Source organism: Sus scrofa, chromosome 6 (assembly GCF_054392235.1).
Source record: "Sus scrofa isolate SSC_HxYL_T2T_F1_AM1 chromosome 6, Sscrofa_HxYL_maternal_Yorkshire_Landrace_v2.0, whole genome shotgun sequence".
In the NCBI taxonomy this organism is placed as follows: Eukaryota; Metazoa; Chordata; class Mammalia; order Artiodactyla; family Suidae; genus Sus; species Sus scrofa.
In genome coordinates, this window is record NC_139388.1 from 29930679 (window position 1) to 29952698 (window position 22020).

At 49.9% G+C, this 22020-nt stretch overlaps 1 protein-coding gene across 7 annotated transcripts in view; it reads left to right on the forward strand.

The window, feature by feature from the left end:
- Window positions 1-22020, forward strand: part of PSKH1 (protein serine kinase H1) — a 31837-nt gene that overhangs the window by 6803 nt on the left and 3014 nt on the right. The window contains exons 2-5 of one of the 7 annotated variants that reach the window (XR_014805779.1): window positions 4921-5947; window positions 8708-8818; window positions 9257-9385; window positions 20618-20732. Coding sequence is in view for 2 of the 7 variants with exons in the window: in XM_021094115.2 (XP_020949774.1) it covers window positions 4991-5947; window positions 8708-8788 (1038 nt within the window). In the remaining 5 variants the exon portion in view is untranslated. Of the gene's footprint in view, window positions 1-4920; window positions 5948-8707; window positions 9910-10389; window positions 10475-20617; window positions 20733-22020 lie in introns of those variants that run through there. The other 6 variants (XR_014805780.1, XR_014805778.1, XR_014805781.1 and 3 more) reach the window with 6 other exon arrangements.

Below are 22020 nucleotides of genomic sequence, written 5' to 3' on the forward strand. Positions count from 1 at the left end.
TGCAGCAAAAAGAAATCTGAGAGCCAGACCATCTTTCATTAAGTGTTAACAAACTTCAAATGGCTACTCTGAGCTCAGCACTTTGTTGGGAACCAGAGGGTTCTAGAAACCTGAGAAGTGGCCTTTTCCCTCAAGAGGCTGCCAACTCTAGTGATCAAAAGTAATCTAGGGAGTTCCCATCGTGGCGCAGCGGAAACAAATTCGACTAGGAACCAACCTTGAGGTTGCGGGTTCGATCCCTGGCTTTGCTCAGTAGGTTAAGGATCCGGCATTGCCATGAGCTGTGGTGTACGTCACAGACCCGGCTGGGATCTGACGTTGCTGAGGCTGTGGTGTAGGCCGGCAGCTATAGCTCTGATTGGACCCCTAGCCTGGGAACCTCCATATGCTGCAGGTTGCGGCCCTTAAAAAAAAAGACAAAAGGCCAAAAAAAAAAAAAAAAAAAAAAGAAGAGGTAATCTAGTATAGCAGCGAGCAGTGTGACCAAGGTTGTACTTGGAATGGAGGTTTTGGAAGACATGCCCTTCAGAAAAGATACTCAGTAAATGTTCAGTGATTCACCAGCTGTGTGGTATGAGGAAGAATTGAGGCTTTGACCTGGAGAGGTTGAGCTTGTCTGGGCCCCAAGCACTCCTGGAGTCTTTCTGGTTTGGTAGAAGGAACTCTGGATGGAGAACCAGGTTTGAGTTTGTACTTAGCTGTCATCATCCATTTGTCGACTGGCTTTGGACAAGTTTCTACCTTTTTGGCTTCTTGTTTCTGTAGAGTGTTAGTGCTGCACCCTGTCCAGCACCTTTACCTTCTTTGAGGAGTGCTTTGGATCAGGCTGGGACTTGAGGGTGTAGAGGCTGACTCTGGAGGGTTCAATACTTTATGAAAGATTTGTTAGGATTGGTGTCATGAAACAGGATGGTGACTTGTGAGAGCTGGCATAGTGTGACCTTCCTGGGTGGTGGCTTCCTAAGGCTTTCCTCACTCATCGCCACCCACCCATGCTCCCAGCCTGGGTGCTCTGCTGGGGGCACACACAGGAGAGAGAGCTGAGGACAGAAGAAGTTTGCCCTTCTTCTCAGGAGGGGTTTGCCAGCCACTTCCTTTGTCCCTATGTTTGCCTTTTCACTTAACTGATGAGGAAAGATAATTTTTTTTTGGCCACATCCATGGCTTGTGGAAGTTCATGGGCCAGGGGTCAGACCTGTGCCACAGCAATGACAGTGTTGGATCCTTAACTGCTAGGCCACCAGGGAACTCTTGAAAAGAGAATTTAACAGATGTGATTGGAGTGTGGAGCAGCCCTGATCACCTGGAGATTATCAGCAGTTCCCTGCTCTTAGAGCTGGCATCCTTTCTCCTCCACTCTGGATCTGTCTTGTTGGAAGTGTGGAGTATTAGCATCCACCTATCTTTGAAGAGTTTCTAATTGGAACAAATATGAGAGAAACTGTGTCACAGAAGCAAAGAAGCAAGGTCAAAGGCGGGAAAATCCTTGGCTCTTGTACTGCTGACTCGAGATTCTTATTCAGGCTTTGTTTAAAGTGAAAAGTCAGGTCTTTTCTTTTGTAAATCTTAGTTTTTTTCATCAGGACCAGACTAGGTATGCAGATTTAAACAAAAAGGCTGTGGGTATACCTGGACTCAGTAATCTTGTGGATCTAGGGTTCTTCCTTCTCACCAGGAAGAAGTAACATCTGAGTAGCCATGCCGGGTCAATCATGCAGTTTCTCTTCTCTCTGAATGGTAGTAGACATTGCTACGGTATGGTGTTGTGGGGTCAGGGCCCATGTTCTGCCTCAGGAATCCTGACCCAAGAGCTGTTTTTTGTTTTCCTGAGCTGCATTGAGTCTTATTTTCCCTGAAAAAGAGATGAGACAGCAAAATTCCAAAGTCCCTGGTTCTTTTTTAAATTTAATTTAATTTAATTAGTTTATTTTTATTTCGTTGTTGTTGTTGTTTAGGTCCATACCTGCAGCATATGGAGGTTCCCAGACTAGGGGTCAAATCAGAGCTACAGCTGCTGGTCTATGCCACAGCCACAGCAACACCAGATCGTTAACCCACTGAGGGAGGCCAGGGATCAAACCCGCAACTTCGTGGTTCCTAGTCAGATTCGTTTCTGTTGCACCATGATGGGAACTTCCAAAGTCCACAGTTCTTGACGGGAACTCCCAAAGTCCACAGTTCTATCTTTGGTCTCTGTGAAAAACAACCCTGTTTCTAAATGCCTTTGTTTAAATATGATTTCCTCAGCTGCTACGTGGGATCTCCTGGGCATTTGGGTGAGAACTGTATTGGTCGAGGAATCTTTTCCACTTACATGAGGAAAGATCAGTCTCATTCTGCTGAGAGTCATAGTGACATATGATTAAAAGCTAAGCCCTTGATCTTTGGTCTTTTTATCTGATGGATTGGTAATCAAGGTCTTGGTTATGTTTTAGAGGTAAGCTTGTTCCTTGGAGGAGATGGCCACCATCTTGAATTCAGGCCCTCGACTCTCTCAGGGCCTCTCTTTGGGTTCTATGTGACCTTCAAGGTGCCCTAGCAAAACCTCCCTGAGTTTCCCTCTGCTGCCTTTCATGGGATCTTTCACTGGCTTTTCAGGGGAGTGGGGCTGGGTTGGTGTTGCCCCTTGGTAGCGTGGAATCTCTGACCCTGACCATTAGATTCTGCATCCAGCCATCCCACTGCAACACATCCAGAACTGAACGCTTCCCACTGCTTCCCAAACCTGTCCCTCCTGCTGCACTCCTGCCCCTCTGCCCAGGAGCCCGATCAAGGGCCTGAGGTGCCATCTACTCCTTCCTTTCACCTGTTATGTCTGGCCTCCAGTCCCTGTCAGTTCTCCATTCCACCACACTGTCTGGGCTGCCCTTTCAGTCCACTTTGACCCTCCTCCTGTTCACAGCTACACTTCTTTTTTTTTTTTTTTTTTTTTTTCTTTCTTTCTTCTTTTTAATGAAAGAAAAACTGAGGGTTTTTTTCTTTACATTTCCTTTTGTATATGTTTACATTATGCTTTGAAAATAAGATATTGAAGTATAGAGCACTAGTTCAGGGAAGAGAGTAGCTTCTGAACCACATATTTGATGAAAATCTCCAAGTAAGGACTTTTACTAACTGTCACCACCATCATCCTACATTGTTGAGTTCTCCTGACAACCTGAATTTCACCAGGCAACAGCATTCTCTCTCTTTTTTTTTTACCTTGCTGGCAGCATGCAGAATTTCCTGTTTTTATGTTCTGCTCTTCATTTAGTTTTTGCTCTTCATTTAGACTATGAGTTTATTGACATGAATTACCTGTTTTAGGTATGTTAAAATATAACCTGCACTGGACATCTTACTCATTCTCCTATCCCCAGTAGGTGTTCAGTAAATATTTTCTTTGAATTAATCATTTTATCCCCAATTCTGCATGTCATAAATAATAGGAAATTCTCACCCATGGGGCCCTTGGATAGACATAGAGAAGGGCAGCCTAGATAGAAGTGATAGAAGTGGGAGTTCCTGTCGCCGCTTTGCAGAAATGAATCTGACTAGGAACCATGAAGTTGCAGGTTCAATCCCTGGCCTTGCTCAGTGGGTTAAGGATCTGGCATTGTTGTGAGCTGTGGTGTGTGTCGTAGACGTGGCTTGGATCTGGCATTGCTGTGTCTGTGGCGTAGTCTGGCAGCTGCATCTCCACTTAGACCCCTAGCCTGGGAACCTCCATATGCTGCAGGTGCGGCCCTAAAAAGCAAAAAAAAAAAAAAAAAAGGTAATAGAAGTGGTACTTCAGTACTTCTTGTCCAGGGCTCCACCAGCTACAATATATTAATAGTCAGAACATCTTTGGGAAACAAATGGGGAAGACTCCTGGATCCTCATCCCAGGGAAGCAGACTACCCCAATCCACAGCCTGAGTCTCATATGGATGAAGTTGTTAGTGTCCTTTCTGAGGTCAAGATTCCCTCTACCTCTTAAGTGAAGCCCAAATTAGTTTGGTGGCTACCTGGTGGCAGTGTGCTAAGTAAGACTGGTGGTCCTCAATTCATTGGGATTGATTTTAGCTAGTTCTGGGACTTTTGTGGTATTTTAGCCATCTGTGTGGTAAATTGGGGAAGTGATAGGCCCTGGAACAGGATATTAAACTGCCAAGCTGAAGATTAGTAAATTAGAGGGAGCCATCCAGGAAAGAGTGAGGTTAGTGCAGAGACGCAGGGCAGTGGGTGGTGGTGGTTGTTGCAGGGGATGAGGGAATTAACTCATACAGGCCCAGGAGGCCTGGAGGGCAAGGAAGATATCCATGAGGGAAGGGGCCTTGGAGAAGCCTCGTGGGTGATAGTGTTGGAGAATGGGCCTCCAACACTCTATACTGCTGTTTCATAAAAGATGAGTCAGAGTAATAAGAGGAATGATTTTAACCTTTAAAAAACATAGGACTTCGCCTATGATAAGGGACCCAGGTGGAGTAGGGAGGAGGGTGGGGACAGCAATAGCAGAGCCTGTGCATGTTCTTGCCCTTCTTCCAAGTTGAAGAGCAGCATGCAAATCAGACCCAGGGAGGAGTTCTCTTGTGGCACAGAGGGTTATGATCTGGTGTTGTCACTGCGGCAGCTTGGGTCACTGCTGTGGCACAGGTTCGGTCACTGGCCCAGGCACTTCCACATGCCAAGGATGTGGCCCCCCCAAAAAAAAAAAAAAAAAATCAGACCCAGGGAGATGGTTGCATCAGGACCATGTAGACCCAGTCTCATTTAGATCCTCCATGGTGCGCCGAGCACACAGGGGCCAAAGCCATCCTCCCTTGTAGGGAACCATATTAGAGTCAGGTCTTTAGGCTTGCTTTATCCAGGGGCAAGGAGAAGGGGTGAGGAGGATGGCTGGTATCCCTTCACAAGTGTCCCTGGCTATGCTGAATTGTCCTTTCTTCTGTCTGTATAGGTGTAGACGGGGCACTGCCTGCAGAGCAGGTCCTGCCAGCCTCGCTAGAGAGGATGCCCCCGTGTCCGTGATGGGCTGTGGGACAAGCAAGGTCCTTCCCGAGCCGCCCAAGGATGTCCAGCTGGATCTGGTCAAGAAGGTGGAGCCCTTCAGTGGCACTAAGAGTGATGTATACAAGCACTTCATCACAGAGGTGGAAAGTGTTGGCCCTCTCAAAGCTGGCTTCCCAGCAGGCAGTCAACGTGCCAACCCCTGCCCTGGTGCCCCCACTACCGGCCGCACAGAGCCTCCCTCAGAACCACCACGCAGAGCCAGGGTGGCTAAGTACAGGGCCAAATTCGACCCACGCGTGACGGCCAAGTATGACATCAAAGCTCTGATTGGCCGAGGCAGCTTCAGCCGGGTGGTACGTGTGGAGCATCGGGCAACCCGGCAGCCATATGCCATTAAGATGATTGAAACCAAGTACCGGGAGGGGCGGGAGGTGTGTGAGTCAGAGCTCCGTGTGTTGCGCCGGGTGCGTCACGCCAACATCATCCAGCTGGTGGAGGTGTTTGAGACACAGGAGCGCGTGTACATGGTGATGGAGCTGGCCACTGGTGGAGAGCTCTTTGACCGCATCATCGCCAAGGGTTCTTTCACTGAGCGTGACGCCACTCGGGTGCTGCAGATGGTGCTGGATGGCGTCCGGTATCTGCACGCACTGGGAATCACACATCGAGACCTCAAGCCTGAGAATCTGCTCTACTACCATCCAGGCACTGACTCCAAGATCATCATCACCGACTTTGGCCTGGCCAGTGCCCGCAAGAAGGGTGACGACTGCCTGATGAAGACTACGTGTGGCACACCCGAGTATATTGCCCCTGAGGTCTTGGTCCGCAAGCCCTACACCAACTCCGTGGACATGTGGGCACTGGGCGTCATTGCCTACATCCTGCTCAGTGGCACCATGCCCTTTGAGGATGACAACCGCACCAGGCTGTACCGGCAGATCCTCAGGGGCAAGTACAGTTACTCTGGAGAGGTGAGTCTGCCCTGTCCCTGGATGTTGGGAGGCCCTTGAGTAGGGATGGGGTTCCTATCCTGTAGCCTTGATCAAGGGGACATGCTATGAGGACCATGTTCTTGGGGCCAGGCAGGTGATGTAGAAAATGGTAAGGTGAGACTAGTAGAGTATATTAGTTTGCGTTCTCTCAAAAGTGAGCCCTGAGACAAGGACTTGGGAGCAGATAGTTTAATTGGGATGTGGTTCCATTAAGCACAAGTGGAGGGTGGGGAAAGTGAGGCAGAAAGGAAAAAAGATAATGAAGGGTACATGAAGGAGTGGACTGCCACTGTGGGTCATTGGAACTCAGTTCCACAGAGCACCCTGTGAATAATCATGGGGATTGTGCCTCAGAATTGTACCACTGAGGGGTAAGGATCCAGCCTTGCTGTGAGCTGTGATATAGGTCACAGATGTGGCTCAGATCTGGCGTAGCTGTGGCATAGGTCGGCAGCTACAGCTCCACTTCAACCCCTAGACTGGGAACCTCCAAATGCCGTGAGTGCGGCCCTTAAAAAAAAAAGAAAAAAGAAAAGAATTGTACCACTGAGGGACAGGAGAGAGGGTAATTATTAATGAAGTGATTCTTGTATGAGTCAAGAATTTCTTTTCCAGTACCTGCAGAGCGACAGCGCAGGCAAGCTCAGGGGTGGGCTGAGAGGAAGTGGGGCAGGGCCACCATAGTATCTGCCCCAGAGGATGGGGGCAAGCTAGTAACCATGCCCTGTCTAGCAAAATAGCTGCTTTTCAACCCGGCCTGGTTTTGCCACAAAGTAGGGAGGACTCGGTACACCGAGTCCACTTTTTTAAAGAGAAGCCAGAGGAGTCCTGCTGTGGCTCAGTGGGTTAAGGATCTGGTGTTGTCTCTGTGGTGGTGTGGGTTTGATCCCTGGCCTGGAAACTTCCACGTGCCACGGGTGCAGCCAAAAAAAAAGAAAAGGCCAGAAAATCTGATCTTAAAAATGTTGAAATGTAATTCACATATTTAGGCAGCACCTTGTGTTTAACTCAGCGGATGCTCACTGATAGGCCTTATTCAACAAGCAGGCCACCAGTTTGTTACTTTGGCTCCATTGATAGTCCTGCTGCCTGAAAAGATCTGTCAGCTTTCAGCACTGCTGGGAGCTGAAGGGAAGTGCAGAACAAGAAAAAACTGGTTGGCCCTTAGGCAAGATGCTGACTGGGTAGGAGACAAGGAAACAGCAAGCATGGCAAGCTGGAATAAAATGCTGTAGTTGGAGAGATTGTGAAGAACAGAATGTGTGATGGCTTTATGTGGGAGTTGAGGTAATTTTTGCAGAATGACAGGATTTTGCCAAGGTAGTGAGTGAGGGCCCTTCCCTCAAGTGGTCTTTGCAGAGGGCTCCCCACAGTGTTTCTCTCAAGCCTGTGCTGCTGTCTGTGCCTCTTGAACAGCCTGGACTAGGCCCTCCCTGGACTCAGCCAGTTGGTCCATAGCAGCATTTCCTACAGGAATTGCCCCAAAGCCTCATGGAGGCCAAGCGCTTTCAGCGCTTGAGATCCTGTGCTCCATCACCCTCCCTCTCAGCTTTGGGATGTGGGAGGGTCAGTGAAGGATCCCTCCAGTGGGCATGGGAGCTGGCCCTCTCGAGGGGCATCCCCGAGTCCTGTGTATCAGTGTGGTGTGGGGAAGGGAGGGAAGCCCTCCTCTTCAGGTCAGCTCTGTACTGACCACAGGCCAAAGACAAGCTGGGACTTTGTCCATCTCTCACTTAAAGTTTTTATTTATTATTATTATTTTTTAATGGACACCCTCACAGCATATAGAAGTTCCCAGGCCAGGGATTGAATCCAAGCCATAGCTGTGACCTATGTCACAGCTGTGGCAGTGCTGGATCCTTTTACCCACTGTGCCAGGCCTGGGATCGAACCTGAATCTTTCTGGCAACCTGAGCCACTGCAGTCAGATTCTTAACCCACTGCACCATGGCAGGAACTCCTCCCCTAAAGTTTTTCACGTTTTCATCCTTGCTCCAGATGGATTCAACAAAACAAATACTGACTGGCCAGGAGGCTCAGACTCTGATGGGGTGGTCACAGAGGGTGAGAGGGCTGCTTACCCTTTAGGCCAGGTTTCATCACGGATCAAAAGACCTCACTGAGGCATTGTTGCACCAGGGCTGTGCTTGGCTTACCCTTGGAGCTCTGTGTGGTGTAGCTTAGCTACAGGAAGGAGGGAGGTTCTCCAAGAGATGCTGACAAAGGAAAGACACTTTCCAGGAAGAAGTCCATAGGTTTGCTTAAGAGTTCCTGATTCTGGCAGTGTTGATCAAGCAGTTTATCTAATTGGAGGTCGCACAGTCTTTCTAATTGGCTTTTTGTCTGAGGATGAGAGAATGACAGATGAGTAGGGTGGGGAATGGACTCAGGCTTTCTGCTCCTATTGTGGCCACCAACTGGATACTGAGACACTGCTTTCTGCTCTCCTGGAATCAGGTGGCATAAATCTGGAGTTCCCAGAGGGTGTGGGGTACTCCCTAGACTTTTTTTTTTTTTTTTTTTTTAATTTTTAAATTTAAAAAACTTATTTATTAATTAATTTATTTTTAAAATTTATTTAAGGAATTCCCATTATGGCTTGTCAGGTTAAGAACCTGACTAGTATCCATGAGGATCAGGGTTCAAGTCTTGGCCTCGCTTGGTGGGTTAAGGATCTGGCGTTGCTCCAAGCAACTCCAGATTTTTTTTTTTTTTTTTTTTTTTTTTTTTGAAATTCAGGCGATTTATTGTAAACAGGATTACCCTAGCACTCCACCACATACTGGCTGTGTCACATGCTCTCTCTTCCACATCAACTAGTGAGAAAGAAGACTTCTTAAAAAGTCACAGGTAATGAACACCTTAGTGTGTTTCACAAATCCCATTACTAAGCACAGAGTAAAGAGCAGTTTCTGGGGTAGTTTGTTATTGCTCGTGGACTGCAGCTTGGACCCATTTAGAGGAATCCTAAGTATGCCTGAGTGATCCAACAGCAGCTCCAGATCCAATCTGGAAACCAGACAATGCTGGAGCACGCTGAATGGCAATCACAGGTTCCTAGAGGAGTACACGAGATGCCTTTCTGACCCGACTTCTCCATGGGACTTTCTCATAGAAGTGATGCTGTTAAATTTCACCCCCCCCCTTTTTCTTTAAAGAGCTAAAAGTTACCCAATAGCACATAATTCTCCATAGAAAAGGTATAGGTGGATTAGTCACTCTTCCAGTGGTGGATTTAAACACTCAGGACTAATTTTTCAATCTCTCTTGTATATAATATACTTGCAGTTTGATGAAAAGCTGCATAGTCTACAAGTGCATAAAACCAGAAGGAAGTGGTGATGACTCACGTACCTTCTGATGGACAAAGACAGGCTTCATCCGAGGAAGCTCTTGAAGGTGGGGATAAAAAGACAGGTACAGCACCACATTTATCTGATAGTAGAAATGGAGCCCCGCTCGTGAAAGCAGCCTCCACAGTTGTGAACAAGTGCATAAAACCAGAAGGAAGTGGTGATGACTCATGTACCTTCTGATGGACAAAGACAGGCTTCATCCGAGGATGCATAGGTTGCAGATGCTGCTTGTTGCTGTGACTGTGGCATAGGCCCACAGCTCCAGCTCCAGTTTGATCCCTGGCTTGGGAACTTCATATGCTGCAAGTGCGGCCCTAAAAAAGCAAAAAATAAAATTTATTTATTATTTTTTCTTTTACTGCAGCACCCTCAGCATATGGAAGTTCCTGGGCCAGAGATTATATCTGAGCTGGAGCTGTGACCACAGCTGCCAGCAACACCGGAACCTTAACCCACTTCAATGGGTGGGGGGATCCAACTGGTGCCTCCACAGTGACAAGCCAACTCATTAACCCACTGTGCCACGGTTTTTTTTGTTGTTGTTGTTGGTTGGTTTTTTTTTTTTTGTCTTTTTTTTTTTTTTTTGCTATTTCTTGAGCCGCTCCCACGGCATATGGCGGTTCCCAGGCTAGGGGTCCAATCGGAGCTGTAGCCACCGGCCTACGCCAGAGCCACAGCAACGCAGGATCCGAGCCACGTCTGCAACCTACACCACAGCTCATGGCAACGCCGGATCGTTAACTCACTGAGCAAGGGCAGGGACCGAACCCGCAGCCTCATGGTTCCTAGTCGGATTCGTTAACCACTGCACCACGACGGGAACTCCGTTTTTGTTTTTTTTTTTTTGTTTTTTTTTTTTAATTAAAATATAGTTGAGGAGTTCCTATCATGGCGCAGTGGATACAAATCTGACTAGGAACCATGAGGTTGCAGGTTCGATCCTTGGCCTCACTCAGTGGGTTAAGGATCTGGCATTGCTGTGAGCTGTGGTGTAGTTCGCAGATGCCGTTCAGATCTGGCATTGCTGTGGCTCTGGTGTAGGCCGGCGGCTACAGCTCCGATTAGACCCCTAGCCTGGGAACCTCCATATGCCGCGAGTGCGGCCCTAAAAGGACAAAAGACAATAATAATAATAATAATAATAAAAAAATATAGTTGATTTACAATGTTGTGCCAGTTTCTGCTGCACAGTAGGGCACTTTGTAGCTTTTGGCCCCCATTACCCTTCATTGGAAGCTGAGAGCATCAGTTCCTTGTCCAAGTCAAGTCCCTGGCCGGCACTGAAGGCATCTGTCCGTTATCAGGAGCTCAGCTGATCCCAAGAGCAGATTCTGCCATCATCTGCAGAGAGCTCTGGATTGGGAGGAATTTGTTTGGGGTGTTTTCCTGGATGAGGAGGCCTCATCATTAGATCAGGCTCTCTGAGCTGGAGACCAGGCACCTGCCTATGTTCTGCTGGTCATTGCCTACCAGTAAGTGCACTGGCGAAGATGAAGACGTGAAGGCCTGTTCCCTATCCCCATGAAGCTTGAGGTTGTTGGGAGAAAGGACTGGGAATAGGAAATGGCCACAGAATGAATCCTCGTTGGTTGGCAGGCACATGCTGCCTCAGGCCTGGGCGGTCCGAACATGGGCCATGGGGCTCCGGTTAGGTGGCTGGACTGGCCCCCCTTCTTAGGGCTGGGCCCTGCCCCTATCCTTACCCAGCCAACTGTCTGCTGCCATGTGACAGTCATTTGCTCTTATGAAGGCCATCTAAGTGAGCAGGGCCCTGGAATTCCCATTGTGGCTCAGCAGGTTAAGAACATGACTAGTGGAGTTCCTGTCATGGCTCAGTGGTAGCGATGCTGACTAGTATCCATGAGGACCAAGGTTTGATCACTGGCCTCGCTCAGTGGGTTAAAGGATCTGGCGTTGCTGTAGGCTGTGGTGTAGGTCACAAACGAGGTTCAGATCCCATTGCTGTGGCTGTGGCCTAGGCTGGCGGCTGTAGCTCCAATTTAAAGCCTAGCCTGGGAACTTCCATGTGCAGTAGGTGCGGCCCTAAAAAGACCGGGTGGGGTAGGTTGGGGGAATGAGCAAAGCTGTTCCAGAAAACCTGTCTAAGAAAGCATGCCATTTTGAGGGGGCTTCTTGTGCAAATGAAGGATCCCCCACTTTGAGCTCAGCAAGGCTTGTAGGTATAGGCTCCTCACCTGACAGTAACTACTAAGTGCTGTAGCTCTCGATGCCTTTCTAATAGGCACCCTGCCCCTTTATAGTGGTCTCTCTTGTACACCAGGCCCTAGCCAGTGTGCTTGTTCCCCAAGGGCTCTGCCCATGCAACCCTCTGTCAGGCTCAGTGGTTTCTGTGGACTTGAATAGAAGGCTTCCTGCAGGAAGTGGGCCTTGAGAGGAGAGAAACTCAGAGAAGGGCACATTGCTGACTGTGCTCCAGAGTCAACAGGAGATTGGGAGTAATAGAGCAGAGATTGACAAGGCTTGGCCAGGCCTGGTGTTTGTTGCTGGAAGCTCTGTAGTTAGTGCCAGGGATTATTTGGGGATTCAGTGTGTTAGGTGACAGGGAGCCCTCTGGGTTCTTGATGGTGAAGGGCAAGTATAGCAGGAAGTGTTGTGGGAGACCAGCAGGAGGAAGACCGACTGGAGGCTTTTGGAGTGGTCCTCATTTGTGATGGGGGAGCCTGGTGTCCTGGGGATATTTGGAGCAGATCTGGGATTCCAGAGAGTGGGCTCCACATGGTACATGTGAGCCATAGTTTAGGAAGAGTAGAAGTGGGGGACAGAACCTTCCTGCAGCTGTGCAGTAGGAGCGTCAGCTTATAAGGCAGAATGAGAGAGTACCCCAGGCTGCCCTCTGACCCAGGGAGTGTGTAGAGTCCTGCCTTGACGTCTGCACATGGGGCCCGGCAGTTGAAGGAAGCACACAGGTGGAGCCTCCTTCAGCACCTGCCCCACGATGCTGACACTCTAGATACTCTAGCCTCAGCCCAGGCCCCGTGCTCCACCCCATTGTCTACACACCATGGGCCCAAGATGTTTGTTCCTTTCACTCCCTACACTATGCTTTTGCTCAGGATTTTCCTTCTCCCAATGTCAGCCTTAGAAATTTGACCAGCTCTCAATCATCGAATTCAAAGACTGCTTCCATTAAGAATAGTACTGACCGCTCCCGTTGTGTGGTCTGCTGAGTACCAGACACAGGTCTGAGGGTCCTACACCCAACATGTCTAATCTCTGTAGTAATCTCACCAAGGGATGTAATCGCCTCATTTTACAGATGAGTAAACTGAGGCTAGTGAGGTTAAGTAACTTCACAGAAGGTGGCAGCCTGGGATTTGAATCTAGGCATCTTGGCTTCAGAGTTCTTGGCCTTTGCATGCCCACAGTCTTCTCTGACACACATGCTTCAGCCTTCCTTGTTTTGGTGCTTTCCCAGGCTGTTGTCTGTGGACATCTCTCTTCTTCCCAGCCTGTAAGGTTCTTGAGGACAAGATGTACATCAATATATATGCTCCCAATACTTTCGCCTGCTTCTCCCAGGGAAGCACTAGTGGTTGCTGGTGATGCCCTAGGCAAGGACCCAGAAATGACTAGCTGTCAGGCACAGTGGGATGCTCCTGCTGGCTGGGAGTGTTTTCTTCTAGGGCTAGACTCCAGGAAGAAGTGGAGAGCTTACCCGTGATGCACTTAGGGGGCTGTTGGCCAGACCTGCTTAGAAGCAAAGGTAGGAGTCTTGAAAGAGGAGAGAATCCTGGGAAGGAGAAGGCTGTGACAGTTGATTTTGAGAGGAGAATGTGAGTTTTTACCCAGTGCCCAGAGGTGCGGGAGTAGAGGGGGCCAAGCTGAGGTCATATTGGAAGGGATAGGGAGATATATGTTGGCCAGATGTGAGGAAGGCCTTTGTGATTTTGAGAGCAGCTTGAGGCTACAAAGAAAGAGTCACCTTGAAAGAGGGAGCTTCCTGTTATAGGAGGCCCTAGGAGGGCTGGAGCAGCTGCTTCTAAAGGGAGTGACACAGAAGATGAGTCACCATCTGTAGACCGCACTAGAAGACTGTTATGGTCCCGCCAACTTGGAGATTCTGTGATTCATTTGACATGAAATGTGACGTTGTGGGCCTAATGTCATTGCTTTTGTCAAGAGTTCTATTCCTAGAGGCAGGACGGATGAAGAGGTTCTTATGGAGTTGATGACAGAGCGATGTCATCAGCCGCTTTGCTGTCTGCCGCATTTAGCAGCCTTTAATTGTCACCCTCCTCTGCTTGGACAGTCTCTGAGCTGTGGGTGGGCCCAGGTGACTGCACTAGGAACACGTGGGCTTGGGCAAAGGTTCTTACAAAACCTTGTTTAGGAGAGTGAGTGCTGCCTGGCAGAGGACAGAATCTTGGTGGGAGAGGAAGCCCACCTGCAGGGCCAATCTGCCACTTCCTAGGGAATTGTATTGGTGGCAAGTTGCTTTTTAGGGGTGAGTTCCTGGGCTGCAGCCAGACCATCCTTCTATTTGGGCCCAGGGGGCAGTGAGCTACACCATCCGGTACTTCTGGTAGCCCTGCAGTAGGATGAGAGCCCAGAGCCAGAACTGACATTTCCATTTCCATCCCAGCTCTTTCCCCCTTCTTTTTTTTTTTCCTAGGGCCGAACCCGCAGCAATATGGAGGTTCCCAGGCTAGGGGTCTAATCAGAGCTACAGCTGCCAGCCTACGCCAGAGCCACAGCAACACCAGATCTGAGCCTCGTCTGCGACTTACACCACAGCTTATGGCAATGCTGGATCCTTAACCCTCTGATGGAGGCCAGGGATCAAACCCAGAACCTCATGTTCCTAGTCAGATTCGTTTCTGCTGTGCCACGATGGGAACTCCTCTTTCCTCTTTTTTTTTTTGGTCTTTTTCTAGGGCTGCACCTGAGCTGAGGCATATGGAGGTTCCCAGGCTAGGGGTCTAATTGGAGCCATGGCTGCCGGCCTACGCCAGAGCCCACAGATATGCCAGATCCAAGTCACGTCTGTGACCTACACCACAGATCATGGCAAAGCCAGATCCTTAACCCACAGAGCAAGGCCAGGGATCGAACCCACAACCTCATGGTTCCTAGTCAGATTCGTTAAACACTGAGCCACGACGGGAACTCCCTCTTTCCTCCTTCTTAAAGTGACTCTAACACTTGCTATATTCTGACCTGGGATGCTGTTGATAACATGAGGTGCATAGCCTGTGGTGTGTCCTGGTGCTCTCCAGGTGAAGGGGGCCACTGCCTGTGGGGGCTGCTTGTGCAGCCTGGTTCATATGCTCTGACAAGGAGCTGTTGGGTGAGCAGGGATAGGACCTTGCCCCAGAGCCATGGGGAGACTGCCTGGAGATGTGGGAGAGCTGGAACCTGGACGTGTGCAGTCAGAAGAGCGAAATACAAGGAGGCAGGTGACATATTTCTGGGCTTGTGCTTGAATTCAGCTGGATTCCTTTAATTGCTTCATGTTCCCACCTCTGGTGTGACTGGGGGCCGTAGCAGACCTTCAGCTCACCACTCTTCTCTTGCTGTCCTCTGCAGCAAGTCAGAGGCTGGTCCTCCCATGGCAGTCTCAATGGCTGACAGCACAAGAAAACACAAACTGATTTAGAATTCTTTGCTGTGAGGTATACCTGAGCCCTTCCTCCTTGCCTGGTTGCTGGTGGCTGCTGGGTGTCCAGTGCGGGATGATGCCGCTGGATCTTTGCGAGGATCCCAGTAGGGTGAGCAGAGGCCCCCTTACTTGTCCAGGAGGGATTCCTCTGGAGGGGCCATCCCTACCTCACCAAAGCTCCTGGTTCACAGTAGGTGTTCAACAGATACATCTCCTTTCCTTACTGCGGGAGCAGATGTCCTCAGTTCATATCCCTGACTGGACCCTGGGAGATGGCATGGTTTGGTCCACTGGGTGTGGGCACTGGCCGCTTCCTGGACCCTTTGGTCAGAGACCTCTTGGAGGAAGGTAAGGGTGGCTCTCATCTTGTGGGGGCAGGAGGCTGGCCCTGAGTGGAGAGGGGCAGCAGCTCCCTCATCTGCCACCCCTGGGCTACACTTGGCTCCCTGGAGCCTTGTCCTTTAGCCATCCCTCTGCTGTTGTTGCCCTGGTTACACACTTACCTCCTGTGGTGGCAGAAACAGATGCTCCCCACATTGTATTCAGCCATTTTTGCCAGAATGCCTTGCTCTGACCACCTGTGGCATCTTGTTAACCCAGGATCAGAGCCTCTTTTCATCATTGCTCTTTCCCACCCCCTGCTGAGGCCTCTCCAACAAAGAGGTGTATTGTGGGTTGTATTCTGAGCAGCTCCCAGAGCCCCATCCATCCCCTCCCTCTCCCGATCTTTCCATTGTCTCTCTCCACTTGGATAGCTCTGCCCTTTCACGGGCCTTACTGCTTCTAGGCCCTTGAGTTCCTCTGGGAGCTGCCAGGGCTGTTGTTGCTCCCACATTTTTTTTTTTTTTTTTTGTCTTTTTGTTTTTTGTGTTGTTGTTGTTGTTGCTATTTCTTGGGCCGCTCCTGCGGCATATGGAGGTTCCCAGGCTAGGGGTTGAATCGGAGCTGTAGCCACCGGCCTACGCCAGAGCCACAGCAACGCGGGATCCGAGCCACGTCTGCAACCTACACCACAGCTCACGGCAACGCTGGATCATTAACCCACTGAGCAAGGGCAGGGACCGAACCTGCATCCTCATGGTTCCTAGTCGGATTCGTTAACCACTGCGCCACGACGGGAACTCCGCTCCCACATTCTGACTCTTTAAATCTGCCAAGAGCCTCCCACACTCATCTCCCTCCTGCCGCCACTGAGGTGGTTAAAGGTGACCGGGTCCAATCACCCTGCCACCGGCTTTGCTCTCCAGACTCTCCTTCCTTCCACAAATTCACCCTTCTTGTGCGTTCTTGCCTGGCCTCAGTTTCTTCCAGTGTGAGTGTGGTGCCCAGACCTGAGCATCACTCCAGTGTGGCCTGGCTGGCTTGGACCAGAAGGCTGAGTCACCTTCAGCTCTTCACTCATCCTGCCACGTAGACCAAATGCCTGCCCTGAGTTGAGTCCTGTGTACCCGAGTTCCAGGGAAACAGATCTCTGGAAACAGAGGCCATAGTATGGGAGACATGCTAACAAACCACCAGAGATCTAAACTGCCTCAGAAATTAGAATGGGAGGAAGTTAAAAAAACAAACAGACCAGATTGGGCCTTGAAAATCACCTCACTTCAGTGGAGATAGAGGAGACCACTGTGCAGCTGGCTCTGAAATCAGTACCTCTAAGGCTGTTCTAGGACATTATTGAAAGTAGATACTACCTGATTGCTGACACAGGTTGCTAACATCCCAGGTTCCAAAGCAAGCACACACATTCTTGCTCACTCTTTTTTTTTTTGTCTGTACCCACAGCATGCGAAATTCCTGGGCCAGGGATCAAACCTGTGCCACAGCAGCAACCTGAGCCACAGCAGTGACAATGCCAGATCCTTAACTCATAGGCCACCAGGCAACTCCCATCCTTCCTCACTTTTTTTTTTTTTTTCTTCCTCTCTTTTGAGTTTCACTCTCTCCCTCCTTTTCAGGTCCTCCACTTTGTAGACTCTGGGCAGACACAGGTCGGGGCACAAGATTTTATTTCGTTACTCAAATTTTAGAATGCAGCTTCACTAACCCTTAAGTTGTCACACCTTTTCTCACTTTATTTATTTTTAATTTTTTTTTTTTTAGGGCTGCATCTGCAGCGTAGGGAATTTCCCAGGCTAGGGGTCAAATCTGAACTGTAGCTGCCGGCCTACACCACAGCCGCAGTAATACCAGATCCAAGCTTCATCTGCGACCTACATCACAGCTCACAGCAACACCGGATCCTTAACCCACTGAACGAAGCCAGGGAACAAACCTGCATCCTCATGGATGCTTAGTTGAGTTTGTTACCGCTGAGCCACAGGGTAACTCCTGCATTTTATTTTTATCTTCATTCTCTGCCTCTTTTAATAACTCTCTTATCTTCCTTCTTTCTCTCCTGTCAGGCTCTCTACCGCACTGACTTTCTCTTTTATGCTACTCAGGTCCTCCCCCACCCCCACCTAGTCCCAGGATGTTGGATTCTGTCTCGTCTGGAAGATGGTATCTTAAGCAGAGAAGGGGATGCTGGCTCCACTGCCACAGTATCTTAATTCTGCCGGTTTTTTCAAAACACTTTTCCTTATGGTCAACAGCAGAATGTGCTGTTCTTGTCATACTAATAGTTCTGCCTTCTTGAGTAAATTTCTCAAAATTTCCTCTGTGCCCTTTTCTCTCCTCTCATTCAGGCCCATGTCAATACAGGAAGGAGGTCTTTGAGGGTGAGAATACTGGGTCTGAAAACACATCTTGAGACAAAGCTGAGGGAAGAACTGAGTCATGGGAGCAAGGCGCAGGCTTCTTTCCTCCCTTCCTTTCCCTGTCAGCTCTTTCCGGGGGCTCCTTCTCTGCCAAGGAACCTTCCCTAGAGTCATCATGGGCTGGAAAAGAACCCATAGAGGTCAAGATGTCAAGTCAGTTTAAATGGTTGATGCTCTGCTTCTGTTCCTCACATGCAGTGAAGTGAGGAAAAAAGATAGGGAACCATCTTCTTAGAATCTAGGACTTTAGGAATTGAAAGAGACTTAGAATTCATTGCACTCAGCTTCTTCATATTAAACATGAGGACACAGTGATTTCTCCATGGTCAGTGGAGAAGGTAGACCTAGCACATAGGTCACTGGGCCTGCAGCCCAACACTTCAGTCTGTCACCAAATGCCATCCAGAAGAGACACCAGGCCTTTTTCTCCCCTCACTTGAGAGTGGTCAGACCTGCCTGCCAGAAGGGATCTAAGGTGAGCCCTGTGAGCTGTGTTTGCTGCTGGAAAGGAAGCAGCTTCTTCCTCTCTCTGAAATCTAGGCCAAGCAACCTGGTTCCAGCCCTTGTTCCCTTAGCCCTTGGGCTCAGGGCAGAACCACAGTAGTGGCTTTGGTAACATTCTTGCCAGGCCCTTGTGACATTAGAACTAGAGCAAGTAGATGGGGCTGGGTCAAGGGAAGTGTGTGGAATGGTAAGCCCTTTCTGGTCTGGTGCCTCCCTCTGAAGGGAGAGGTGGATTCTGCTGCTGAGGAGTGACTGGTCCCAGAGAGGCAGGGTGATGAGGAGAGTGCAGTTGGTGAGGAAGTGCACATGAGAGAGGTCCTTCCTCTACTCTGTTGGCTTCTTGGTGTTGCAGCATTAGGAGTAGGTACTCGAACTGCACGGACTCTGGGGATTACTGGCTAGGGAGTAGAGTGGCTAGCTGGATGGTCAGAAACAGGATGGAGGTGTTGCCCTTCCTCCTGCAGCCTCTCCTTGTCCTCCTCTTGGGTCAGTCAGACCCTCATCCACATAGCTCCTGAGGGGCTGGCTTGTGGGAAGGAAGGTATTGGCTGTCAACTCGGGTATTGCAGGTGTCCTCTGATCCCACAGCAGGGAGACCTGAGTGTTGGTAAGGCAGACTGACTTTTTTTTGTTGTTTTTTTTTTTTGTTTGTTTTGGTCTTTTTGTCTTTTTAGGGCCGCACTTGCAGCATATAGAGGTTCCCAGGCTGTAGCCATTGGCCTACTCCACAGCAATATCAGATCTGCATCTGATCTGATGACCTACATCAGCTGCATCTGTGACCTACACCACAGCTCATGGCAACGCTGGATCCTTGACCCGCTGAGCAAGGCCAGGGATCGAACCCACAAACTCATGGTTCCTAGTCGGATTCGTTTCTGTGGCGCTGTGATGCCTGACATTTTAACATTTCCTTCAATGCCCAGCTCCTTGGGAACCCAGAAACACTTGGAAGCCTCTGGGAGACTGGCCAGGTGGTTCCTGGGTCCTGTCCCTTCTGTCAGCCGCCTGGGGCCCACGTGTGTCCCTGATCTGGCTCTAGGTATACTGAGGCAAGCATTCTTTCCTTTACCCATAGCCATCAGTTGGATCTATGGGAACTGAAGGACAGGACAGTTCACCATTTTTCTTTTTCTCATGCCCATTTTTCTTTTCCTCACCTGGCTGGATGTGAGGAATAGAATGCTACCTGGCCAGTGATTCAGAGGCTGACAGACATACTCATGTGGCTCCAGAGGCCCAAGCATGTTGGGGAAGCAGATGGGTTAACCTGCAGTTTTGATCACTTTCCTAGGAGGTGCTGAATTGGACTTGGTCAAAAGCCTCCTTTTTTTTTTTTTTTTTTTTTTTTTTTTTTTTTTTGAGCCTGTTAGAGGCCTCAGCATGGCTCCCAGGGACCATTCTTCTGGAGGTCAGCATAAGCCCCTGCCCTGCTGTCAGTGGGCTGGCTTGAGGACTACCATCCTGTGTTTGACTTGATGGACACTGGTCCCTCAGTGTGTGAGGGTTAAGCTGGGTACCATTGACACAACCTGGTTCTCAGGTCATGATAGCTCGAGTCACATTGGCTAAGGGGACCCACGTCTAGCTGCTCACAGCTCTTCGGAGATAGGGAGACCAGGGGCCTGCTTAGAGAGGATGGGCTTGCCCTTAGACTAATGAGCCCATCAGTACTCCTCACACAGCTGCAGAAGCAGGTGATTGTGGAGTGGCGAGTGCCTGGGGAGGAGGAGGGCAGATGCATCTGGCTCACTTTGGCGCTAGTAGCAACAAGCAGCAGGGGTTGATGCCTGTTGTGAACCTGTGTCACTCTGGAGATGGAGATGCCTAAGCCCACAGTGTGGGTCTGGTGAGAGAACCATCTAAGACCGTGTGGGCCTGGTTTGGAGTGGCAGGAGGCCTTGATTTGGCTGGGTATGGATCCATCCATGTTCAGGTTCCTAACTTGCGAGTCCAGCTTCACCACTGTTTATTCTGTCATCTGCAGAGGAGTTGCCTCTCTGTCCTGACTGGACCATGGGTCAGGGACAGAATCCATGTCCCAGCCCTGTTTGGCCAGCCTGGGCTGCCAGCTCTGTCTTGGAGCTGTCCCACCAACAGGCCAGGCTGAGCTGCAGTGTGTTCCCTACATGATCTCTCCTTTTCTTGGGAACCATGAAAGCCCCAGTGCAGCACAAGCACAGGTGTTCCCATGAACCAACCTGTTCTAGCTCTAGGTTTGCTGTGTCCACCAGTGGCCCTACATGCCTGTGTCTTTCTATCTTTCAAATGAGGGACAGGGGCCACAGTGAGTATCTGTGGTCTAGATTGGCTGGCCCTTCACAGTGGCTTCTGCAGCCGCAAGCCATGGGGTTTTCTTAAACTGTGAGCCCAAAGCTACTCTGGCAAGTGGTCCAGTCGCCTTGCATTTCAGCCTCAGTACTGGAGCCCTGAGTACACAGACCTGCAGGGACACCTGGACCAGGCTTCCAGCGTGGAAGGGCTCTTGCTCCCTGCCCCCACCCGCCGCCCCGGTCTCAGATAGCGTGGTATGTATGGACCTCCCTGGGCTGTGTGTTCCTTAGTCCCTGACTGCCCTCCTCCTGGGGGCCAATAGCTCCCAGGGAAGCAATGGGAGCTGGCCCACTGGTGAGGAGGACCTTGTTAGGTGGCTGTTTGAAATCTGGGTTTTCTGTTACTTTCTTCCAGTTCAGCTCAGTAAAAATTGAGATTTGCCTTTCAAAGGGCAAGTAAAGGTAGCAACTACAAGTAGCCCCACCCCTTCTTCAGGACTCCACTGGAATCTTTTTCTTGCCTTCTACATCACCCCACCCACCAGCCCCCGTGGGAAGGGCATGGGGGCAGAATTGGAGATCAAGGAAGTCAGACTGGAGGTAGCAATAGTGAGTGTGTGAGTGTGCCTGCTGAGTGGGCATGCAGCTGCCCCAAATGTGGACTCTCAGACTTTCCTGAGCCCCATGGAGAGTGTGTTCAGGGCTTCCCCAAGGTGAAGGGCACCATGGGGTACAACAGTCAGACCTCTCGCCTGGCGAGAAGGAATGTGATGGTACCCTGGTATCCCAGCCACGCCATCTGCAGCAGGCTCAGTAAAAGTCCAAGCCACTCACCCTTTGAAGAGTGTCAGAGCTCGTGCCAAAGTGCTCCCAAGAGATTCAGAGACTCAGAGCAGTCCTATGTCTGCCTTCCTCCAGCCTACTCAAGGGCCCAGGCATCTGAGCCCCATGTCCTGGAAGCAGCTCCCCCGGGGGCATGCATCAGGTGCCATCCATGGCTTATTTATTCACTGAGTTCCTGTCTGCTAAGTGCCTCCTGTATGGCCAGCACCAGGCACTGGAGATGAGCTAAGGTGTGGTCTAATGGTCTAAATTGAAATTGCTAGAATAATTGCTTAACACTGGGGGCTAAGAGGAAGTGTGGAAAAGTATTCTTTACCCTGAGAACCTGAGGATTCAGCTAGGTGAGGACAAGATGTACAGGCTGAGGCCCTGAGATAATTGGCTGCTTGGTATGTGTGGCTGAGATGAGGCTGCCATGGGTAGGTAGAGCAGAGCAAGCTCTGTGCTGAGCACAAAATGTACTGAGACTGGCACAGGGCACTGCCATGAGCCCTTGTGTGTCTCAGGTCATGCAGACATGAGAAGCACCCCTGAGAAGGGTCCTGGTCCCTACCAGGCCCCCAGCATCCCCTACCCAGCAGATTGAGAAATCTAATTGCCTTAAATGATTGTTTCCTGGAGTTCCCATTGTGGCTTAGCAGAAACAAACCTGACTAGCATCTATGAGGACGCGGGTTCAGTCCCTGGCCTCATCAGTGGG